This window comes from Sinocyclocheilus anshuiensis, unplaced genomic scaffold (assembly GCF_001515605.1).
Source record: "Sinocyclocheilus anshuiensis isolate Anshui unplaced genomic scaffold, SAMN03320099.WGS_v1.1 scaffold1644, whole genome shotgun sequence".
In the NCBI taxonomy this organism is placed as follows: domain Eukaryota; kingdom Metazoa; phylum Chordata; class Actinopteri; order Cypriniformes; family Cyprinidae; genus Sinocyclocheilus; species Sinocyclocheilus anshuiensis.
Window position 1 is genome coordinate 778,745 of NW_015557451.1, and position 11,231 is coordinate 789,975.

The following is an 11,231-nucleotide window of genomic DNA, read 5'->3' on the forward strand; positions in this document are numbered from 1 at the left end:
GGAAATAACACTGCCTAGAGATAATGTCTCGTATGCTACTGTAACTGCAAAGCATAAAACATCAATGGCTGGAAACTCCATCATTGTGTCCCTCATTGCACTGTCAAACGCAGTGCTTCAGTTCCTGGAGATAAACTGTCTTCACAGACTGAATCTATTAAGATCTTTGGAAATGTGCACTCAGCAAGAGCACCTTCATTACTGACAGCGCTGTCTCTTCCACCCCTTCGATATCACGACCATCTGTTCTCATACGAGACTAGATAGAGCACAAGAGGTATATTGCTTCTTTTTTTTTTTTTAATAAAATAAATTGTGAATCAACAACACCACACAATAGGAGGCAATATTTCAAAATTAATGGGAAAGTTAGAGGACAATTGAAAATAAATGAAAACAAAATATCTGAATGTCATGTCATTAGATACAAAATATCAAAAGCGGCTTCTGCAAACAAATGATAAATGACCTTTTCTCAGAATTAACTTCACTTTTCTGAGCCATTTTACAATTACCTTTAAAGTTCACCCCAAAATGAAAATTTGCTTAAAATTTCAAAATGTAGATGAGTTTGTTTCTCCAGAACAGACTTGGAAAATTTTAGCATTACATCACTTGCTCAACAATGGATCGTTGGCATTGAATGGGTGCCTTGTGTTTTATTGTGTTTTTATCATCCATTGGTGAGCAAGTGACGTAAATTAAATTTCTCCAAATCTGCTCTTCATCTTGGATGAACTGAGGGTGAGTCCATTTTCATTACATTTTTATTGTTGGGTGAACTATTCCTTTAAACAACTGGTCTTAATGTGATGTTCATTTTGAACAGAGAATCTATCAATTTTTATCATTTAAAATCTTTTTTTTTTCTTTTCTCTTTCTTTAACAAAAATAAGTAAAATAAAATAAAAATAACATGATATAAAACAAAAACAAGATACAAACTGAAAAAAATATATAAAATAAAAAAATATTTTTAAAAAATTGTCACATCTATTGTCATTACATCATTGTGACTTCAGTGTTCACTATATGGCAGGGATATGTGTGTCAAATAAACTATCCATATAATATTTCTTCCACTGTAAAATCATCACTTATAAACATACTGCTAAAGACTTTCACATTACTGTCATTTCATGCACAGGCAAACCTAAGTGTTCTTTTGCAAAAGTGCGTTAAAAACAACAACTCTTGGAAGTTTATATACCAGACACACTTGTGAGCTTAGCAATGGTAATGTCCTTCACAGCTGAGCGGATCCTCTCTGAAGTCAGACCTTCCTTTACCTTAGAGACACGTTTGCTGGAAGGTCATCGCAGGACAACGCTTCAGCCTTCACTGCCTTCTTCTACAACCACTGCATGAGCCGTTCAATCAATAAGGTATAATTAGTGAGTTTCAATGTCAATCTGCATGAAACCTTCCATTTAGCCTCTGCTTCCCTTGGAATGCATTTATACAGTTATAACAAACAGAGTACGAATGAGAGACAGAGAAAGCAAGAAAATTTAAAATATGAACAGATGGTGTATAGCCTCTTCCTGGAGTATAAACCTGGTGAAAGACATTTGGAGCTGCATTCCTTTTTGGAATAGTTTTACTGTTAAAGTGATCAAGAGGTTTCTAAGAGGGCTACAAGGCAATTCTGGTTTTTCATCAGATTCATTTTCTAAAATAGAAAAAAGGTATCCCTCTCTGTATCTTATTAATTTTCCAATATATACCAATGAAAGAAGAACTAAAGAAATGTGACAAGTGTTCCTGTCATATACCCAACTTTTTTTATAACAAGGGCCAGGTGTGATATTTACATTAATTTACATGCATTCTCTTGTATGATGAATACAAGACAAGAGAATATGAATATGCCTGTGGAATTATCAGCAACATTGCTGCCAAACTGTTGAATAATGCATCTGACAATTTCACCACTTACAGTATTTTGCCGCATATTAGTTGTTTTTTTATAATCTGAAACGTGCTACAATTTCCAAAGTAACATATATAACGCAACTAACATCAAGCACAGCATCTCAGACCAAAACAAACACATGCTTTATCCACAAAAATACCTAATGTGCACTGTTTCTGCAACGGACATGATTGAAATGTCACGTTGAGGAAAACGGTGCCGTTACAAATACAAATTTTGTACGGTGGACAAAAAATGGCCAAAAACTACCCATAAAATTGGATCAGAAATGGTCCATTTATGAAAATGGCCACATATCTAGATCCACACTTTGGTGACGTGATGCTACATTTAGAAGTCCATTGTGAAGGCCAGTGAATCAGTGCAAGCTCGGCACAAGAACATCAAGTACACTATTTGGGACTATTCCATAGACTTACGTACAGGCTCTTTTGACTTGAGCCCATAATCAACCACCTAGCAACAAAAGCAATGTTCAATCACTACTATTTTATGCCCCAAAAATCTACCTGAAAAAAGACAAACAAATGAAAACTTGCAACATAAATCTGTCTAAGTCAGAAAACCCTCATGTTTGTTCATCTATCCAAATGAATCATTACCAGTTCCTTCCCTGCAAGGCACCTGCAGAGTTTTCTTCACCCAACAGGTCGATATTAATAACAAACATTGCGTTCTTCAGTTCATTTGCTTGCATCGATACTTCATGTCAACAATGCGCTCTCACCGGGTTAAATCAAGCATGGAAAAAGCAAAAACAGCTTTACTCATCATTAAGATAAGCACTCATATTCATTTGGATTTAATTCAGATTTTGCTGCAAGAAGCTTTTATGAGAATTCATGCAATAGAAGGAGTTTTACTTTTAGTTAATGCAGTTTTCACAGCTTTCCATTCAAAAGTTTGGCCAAGCTTTTGAAAAAGACAGATGCTCTAAAGAGATTAAAACAGATTGACAGAGAAAGCAAAGCACAGAACAGATACATAACTGTGAAGCAAAAGAAAATACCTCCTGCTATCTTTTCAATGTCATTAAAAAATGTATTACTGCTCAAAAGTTTAGGGTCAGTACTTTTTTTTTTTAGAAATTAATACTTTCATTCAGCAATGGTCACAGTGCATTCAACTGATCAAAAATTGACAGTAATGACATTTATGATGTTACAAAATATTTCTATTTCAAATAAATGTGGTTCTAAAATTTCTATTCACCAAAATAAAAAAAATGAAATATATATATATATATATATTTTAAAAATCCAGACAAAATGTATCATGATTTCCACAAAATATTAAGCAGCGCAACTGTTTCCAACACTTCATTAATAAGAAATGCATCTTAAGCAGCAAATCATGAATTAATTCTGAAGGATCATGTGACACTGAAGACTGTAGTAATGGCTTCTGAAAATTCAGCTTTGCATCACAGGAGTAAATTACAAATTAAAATATATTATAGTAGAAACTTTATTGTAATAATAGCATTTGTTCTGGATTTTTCATCACATAAATGCAGTCTTGGTGAGCATAAGAGACATCTTTCAAAAACATTAAACTCTTACCAACCCCATTTTCAGATGCTGAGTAGACCTGTATGAAGCAAATGAATCATCACAGATTTGGTGTTAACAGTTCTCTGTACACCCACTTGTGAAGAATACCAGGCCTGCATAGAACGATTCTATGAATCCAACCTCCAAAACATCACACATGCACATTCAAACATATCTAAAAGAGGGGGGAGAATAGATACACGTCTTGACATTCCTCCTGTGGCTGAACAAGAGACCACAATCGTACTGTCAGTCTCCAAGTGTTCTTGGCCCAGTTTTGTCAATGCTCAAAAAATGTCACAAGATGAGCTGTCACTTGCACTGAAATTAATAAATATTAGGGTGGAACAGGAAAGAATTTTGGATACAAACTAAACGTAAAATCATTATTATAACACCTCTCCCTAGTGGCCAAACACATAACAAAATTTAGAACAAAAGGGGGAAAAAATCAATTGAGCTTAAATTACATCTTGTAGAAACAAATTCAATTTCTACACATCAAGCCCATCAATTTCCACATTAAAGTATATATATATATATATATATATATATATGAGCCTCCATAATTATAACATCACTAAAAGCTGAAGTGTTCAACGATGTCTAAAAACTTTCTGGCATCCTAGTTCAACATGCAAAGATAAATATAAGACAATCAGGGTTGATTTTTCCTGAAAAGGGTGAACATACTGGTGTATCATCCATCAACCTGCGGCTCAACCAACCAGTGGGAGATTAAGGAAGCATTACCTGGTTGTCCGAAGAATGGCAGGTGTGTTTGGGAAACCATTCTCCTTGGCAGTGCAGAAATTACACCCTTCACCTTTTGAAGAGATACAGAAATAAAGATATAAAAAGAGAACACAACTCCAAGTGAGGTGTTTTAAAAAATCTTTAATTTATTTACAAATGGCATAGTTTTGCAGAGTGGATTGAAAGACCCCCAGAAAGATTGTCATAAAACATTTGTCCATCAGTGAATTACAGAAAATTGCATTGCACGTTAGTCAAAAACAACTAGCATGCACATTATTCTCTGAGTCACCAAAATAGATTTGATTATAAAATATAGCTCTCAATATAAACATCAGGCTTGTTTGTAATCACCAACCAGTCTATTCAATTCATCTGTGTAGAGATTCTCAAAGACATTTCTTCAGGCGATGTTTCAATGAGCTAAAACAGCGCTCAGCTACTTTTCACATTTGCAAAAATAGATTTAAACGTCTATTGCTCCTCCTTACTGTAAATATGACATTCAAAGCATCTAAAACGCAAGTCCGCCCCTGGTGCAAATGGTTTGCTTGCAACCAATCAGATTAAAGAAAGAACACTGTGAACTCAAACAGGGGATGAAAGATGCTTCTAATGGAGAAAAGAAAAAAGAAAAACTCTCTTGTAAAATAAATGAACGCAGTAACTTTACAAATTAAGGAGGTGAGGATAAGACTATTGAACTTCAGTGAGTGACAACTAACAAGCTCCTGACACATATTCACTAAAAAACAGTCTCCTACTAAAAGTTACACCAGTCATCAATCACAGCGCTGACAGAAAGCCTGTCCTCGCCAGAGCACCTGTGCATTCAGCTTTCCCTAAACAATCACAATTCAACATGGCCTTCAATCTGAACATCCCATAGTGCAGTTTAACCACTAAGCTGACAGAGCTGCATCTCTCCTCAATTATCAAACAAATCTAGAACAATGAGTGAATTTCCACAGATGCGAAAACGTTTACCTTCTTCAACTTTGCGTATCAGGGCATACTTTAATCATAGTTCAATTAAATTATCTAATCACAGGATTAAATATGCAAAGCAACACAGATCAATTTTCTTAATAAAACACACAGGAAGGTGACTGCTTTTAATTCATGAAAACAACAACTAAATGAGAAACACACAACAATGGTCCTCTGGCGCCCTCTGTTGACCACAACCACAAAGCAGCTAAACTAAAGCAGCATTCTGTGTAGCCAGTCACAGTTAAACAGTGCTTACATCCAGCATCCTCCTTGTGTAAACATGTCAATACAGTCATATACACTGTGGCACACTTAAAACACACTTCTTTCAGCGCTAGAGACGAGTAAACCAGATCACTACAGTAACTTGGACTGCAGTGGTAATTCCTACCATAACTTTGGCTATTCAAGTGATCACTGTTTTCTTTGTAGTGAGCCAAATAAGAAAGTATTTTGGGAATGAATAAAAGAAAAACCCAAAACAAACTTCTTACGTGGCACTAGATGGAAATCCCTGATTTGATCCTGTTTGTGAGACTATTGCTTAAAAGGTTTACTTTGCATGGTCTCTCACAACACAGAAAAGCCTGCAAATGAGCCTATGATACACACTTAATGAATGTGACGGCATGCCATGCCAATATATTAATCAACAAATTACAAGCAATAAAGTAGATGACAGTTCTATATACTATCTCTATATACTCGGCTTTCACAATTAATGACAACTGCAACCAAATACAACTACATTAACATTAAATGTTCTGCACCAAGCAGCCTCTATTCTGGGTAGCAAACCACATTTGCGAACTTAAAGGTATACTCTAAAAAATGCTGGGTTAAATACAACCCAGTGCTGGGTAAAATAGGGACAAACCCAGCAATTGGTTTGTTTTGACCCAGCGGTTGGGTTAAATGTTTACCCCAACCTTCTGGGTAGTAACCCAACTAAGTGTATAGTTCACACAAAAATGAAAAATAGTTTACTCGCACTCAATTTTTTCTTTGTCTTTCTTTCTTTCTTAGGAACACAAAAAGACGTTATGTAGCTCAGTTTAAATATGTGCATATACAAATCACACAAATGAAGGAAATATAGCACATACGTCATATGGACTATTTTAAGTTTTAGAATTTAGCCTAAACCATTCACCATTCACTTATTTTATGGAAAAGAGCAGCATGAACATTCTGCTTAATATCTCATTTTGTTGTTTTCGGAAGAAATGACATGAGGCTGAGTACAGATGTCAGAGATTTCATTTTTGGGTGAACTATTCCTATAAGCAGTTATGTAAGTTGTATTTGGTGTGTTTCTATATCAATCATCATTCGAACATCCATATGTCACCAGTGTAGCAGCATGCAGATAAGTGGTATGAGTTTTCACTAACACTCCATGGTGAAGGATCCCGCATAAAACTTGACTATGCCATTTTTATATATAAAAGGTTTATAAAAAGCTTAACTTTCAGATTTACCATGTAAAACATATCAGTCGAAGTGTAATTCTCTGATATAGGTAGTTTCAATGTTGTTGCAGGTGGTTTATGCCTACAAGGTAGTACTCATAAAAAGAAAGTGTTGGAATTTCCACCATTACTAAAGCAGAAGCGTAAAATTTACCTCAACATCCTCCACTGCTACCATACTAAATTAACAAGAAAAGAAATTCCTATGCTGATGTAAAAAAGAATGTCTTCAGCTCTGCTTTAACTTTGAATAAAATACCATTGGTCAAAATCTATCACTGAATATCCACTATACAATATAGACTGTAACTGGTATTTCCTCTTTTTTTTAATTAACAAATGGCCAAGGCAGGATTGATCAATGCTTTAAAAAGACCTCATATTTGAAATGTTGTGCATGAGGCCACAATTCTATCTAGACCTACACAAAAAGCTGTGTGCTCAGGGCAATTCAACTTCTCTTACATACTCACTACATTTTGTTACTCTAATAGGTCTAGGTGTTTTGCTCCAAAAGCGTGCCTAAAGACTTTTATTTAAATTTAAGCCTATTGACTTGTGTAGAGTAGAGTAAAACAAAATATGTAACATCTGTAAAAACTAATGTTGTCTTCAAGTAAGGGCACCAGATCGAACAAGGTACGTTGTATGTGAGCAAGATTATAATATCACAACAAAAAAATAGGGAATCTAGCATTTTAGCAATGCACATTTCAGCATACAAATCTTTCTAGGAAACCCGTAATAGTGCCTGATCTTTATCCCTAGCACCAATTTCAAGATAAACACACTGAAATATTGTCAGATAAACATGCAAACGCATATAATTAACTTGTAGGCCTGGCTCTTAGCTGAAGTCACTTGATAACACAACATCGGCTGAATCGTGAAAAGAATGGCCAGTGCAACCTGAGGATGTTTTGCATCCACCGAGTCCTTCCACGCACCACCTCACAGAGGCTGTGAATTTTCATACCTGTTCTCCAGCAGTCCCTCGCTCTCCTGGTGAAACCAGCAGCAAAACAGCCACTCCTTTTCAAATGGCTGGAGAGAAGGAATGGATGAAATGCGGGATGGAGGTATGGATGGATCAGGAGCAGATGGATCCAGAAGTGGAGGTCAGGGTGCAGACGGGTGTGGGCAAACCGTAGAAGAGTGGATCAGTCATGGGGAAGAAGAGGAGGAAGAAGAGAACGACCCCCAGCACGTAGAAGGAGAGAATCGTGAGCCGTTGCGGGTGGTCCAGGGCTGTGCTGAGAGCTGGAAAACCCATGTAGTTGCAGAAGGAATGGCACAGCACAGGACCCACCAAATGACCTAGAGACACATACATAGAAAAAGTTGCAGTCATTTCTTTGTATGCATTACAATTTCTTTGTTACAAATCTAGTTGAATCAAAATTACAATAAACCAATTGAATAGTCATATTATTTTCATGACAATTGAGTTGGTTAATTCCTTCCCTAATTATCATTACTGTCTGCAATAAAGTAAAAAACTAAAAGTATCCCACAGACTTCGAAATTAAAATCTTCAAACTTCAAGGTTTTCAAACTACTTTAAACTTTCTCGCCAAGCTTTCTTAAGCAAACTTTATCTAGATTACATTATGAAGCAATCATGTCTGGACACATGATATTTTTCATAAAAGCAGCATACAGGCAATACCACTAAATAGGCTACTTCCTACCCAGCATAATTCTCTCTCAAATTATCATCACTGTCAGCAATACAAACTAAAAGTTTGCAATTCTCATTAATTTGTAGTAAGAATCATCATCATGTCTGGACACAATGATATTTTAATAAAAGTAGCAGAAAGGCAATACCACAAATACTGTACATTGCAAATACAATACAATTTTTTTTTTTTTTTGCATTATGGAAATAAGAATTGGCAAGTCAATGTGTTTAATTGTCATGAATATAGTCACAATACAAAAATTATCTTAGTAGTTGCTATTAATATTTTAAATGCAAAAATGTTAGAATTTTTTAGTCCTTTTGTGTAGTATATAGATCAGTAGTATTAAAGAAAAAACAGATGCACCTGTCCTGATGAATATAAAGGCTGTATAAGCTCCAAATACTGCAGTGTAGGAGAACTGGAACACTGAAGAGTACACAAACAAACACAGACATGAGTAATTATGTCTCGCAGGCGGCACTTCTAGCACTAAAGATGACAGTAAACTAATGACTCTGTTACCTGCAGAGAGGAAAATCCCTGAGACAGTGCCCTGTCTGAACCGCAGGAGCTCAATTACATGGTGAAAATGAGCTGCAGTCACACGCAAACAAAGAGAGAGAGAGAGACAGAGAGACAGAAAGAAAAAAAGGTTACCATTACAATAATGGTCTACAAAGCAAAGCAAATGAAATTATAAACAATCTCGTTTTTCTTGAGCAAGTCAGTGGTCGGTCATACAAACACATTAATACAGGGGTGATTCTTTCTGTCAAACAAGACTTGAGTGGGTTGATTTTCCACCATTTTCAGAGCATTGTATGGAATGCTCAGGTTACCAGATATCTAGGTAGTGTCATTAGTTGCCATTAAAATGAAAATTCACCTATTTATCTATCTTGCAAATGCACGTTATAGATCTTATTGTGAATGATTGTATGTTTTTGACCACGTAATGTTTAATCAAAATGTCATAACTCAATCTTTCAGTGAAAATGATGTATATGGAAGAAAATATCTATCACTACTACTATTTTATCGCAAGTTTATATTAGATTGGAAGACTGCAGAAAGGCTGCATTACCTACAAAAAGTAGTCTATGTCTACATACAATAGCTATTTGGCAAAAATATTCTCCACATCTGTGCAATCTTGGTGACATCAGCCAATAAATCCAAGTTGTTTCATAGGCAAAACAAGTTATAACATTTGCTTAAACACCAACAAGACTGTTGTTTCTTCTTTGGAATAACATGCACTGATGACAAGCTAGCATTAGGCCACGTGTCCACTAGGGATGCAACGATTATAGATTTTGTTGGTACGATTATTGTCTGAGGAATAATCACGGTTTTACGATTATGGCATCTTTCAGTGAAAATGATGTATATGGAAGAAAATATCTATCACTACTACTATTTTATCGCAAGTTTATATTAGATTGGAAGACTGCAGAAAGGCTGCATTACCTACAAAAAGTAGTCTATGTCTACATACAATAGCTATTTGGCAAAAATATTCTCCACATCTGTGCAATCTTGGTGACATCAGCCAATAAATCCAAGTTGTTTCATAGGCAAAACAAGTTATAACATTTGCTTAAACACCAACAAGACTGTTGTTTCTTCTTTGGAATAACATGCACTGATGACAAGCTAGCATTAGGCCACGTGTCCACTAGGGATGCAACGATTATAGATTTTGTTGGTACGATTATTGTCTGAGGAATAATCACGGTTTCACGGTTATGACGATTATTATGCATTTATTCATTTCACAAAATTATTAATGTATACAATCACATGGACACTCTTTAGATAATAAAGTGTTATTTATTGCTGCCTTTAGAAACAGAAATAACACAGTAACCAGTAATACAGCACAAAATAATAATAATAAAGACAAACAAATGTCTCTTCAATTTGAATTTAAAAAGGTGACCTCTGCTATGTAAACATCCATGTCAGTATTTCCCTTTTGAAAATAACTAATGAAAATAGATCACAAAAGTATTTAGTGTTTTCAGTTTGTAAATTCTTTACTTTTCTTTTGGACCTGAGGCAGAAAACTGGAAACATGGTGAAAAAAAAAATCTTGTTGGTTTTTGACTTATGTATAATACTATAAAAGGGATAATAGATAACAATGTTAATAAGTATTATTAATATAGGACTATTAACTTTATCCCACAGGGGAAACTATTAATAATGAGGGGATTAAACTGAACTATCATTGTAATCAACTGTCATCCATACTATATACATATAATAATTTATATGATTTTACATGTGGCCTGTGACTTGTGAGATCGGAGATCGCGCTGCGCATACATACAAACATTCAGGAGGACACAAACTTGTTGTGAACACTGCCCCGTGACTTTTATCAATAAAATAGCTTAGATACTGAATTGCTACATATTCATCAGCAAGGAGAGGGTAAAATCACTGTTTAAGTAGCTAAACTCACATGTTTGTAGAGCAGTGCTTCTCAAAGGACCCGGACCCGGAGTGAATTCAGTCCGGACCCGCCTCCATTTCGTATTTCAAGAACACTATTATTTCCTACTTTGATAAACGCATGTTAAACTTGTAAATCATATGGCTACTACTACTACTACTACTACTATTACCATAAAGGGAAAAAAAATCGGCCAAACATATCGGGCAAAAAAATCAGCATCATATATCGGCCATCGGCTGCCCTGATTTCTAAATATCGGCATCGGCCAGAGAAAAACCCATAACGGTCGACCTCTATTGCTGACACTTAAAGGGATAGTTCACCCAAAAATGAAAATGTGATGTTTATCTGCTTACCCCCAGGGCATCC

General features: G+C 35.5%; 1 protein-coding gene across 1 annotated transcript in view; it reads right to left on the reverse strand.

The window, feature by feature from the left end:
* Window positions 1-6,480: 6,480 nt before the first annotated feature.
* LOC107679240 (CAAX prenyl protease 2-like) overlaps window positions 6,481-11,231 on the reverse strand; it is a 9,556-nt gene continuing 4,805 nt past the window's right edge. The window contains exons 6-8 of the mRNA XM_016474750.1: window positions 8,921-8,992; window positions 8,762-8,824; window positions 6,481-8,027 (exon numbers count right to left, since the gene is read on the reverse strand). Coding sequence (XP_016330236.1) covers window positions 7,801-8,027; window positions 8,762-8,824; window positions 8,921-8,992 — 362 coding nt within the window. The 3' untranslated portion in view covers window positions 6,481-7,800. The remainder of the gene's footprint in view (window positions 8,028-8,761; window positions 8,825-8,920; window positions 8,993-11,231) is intronic.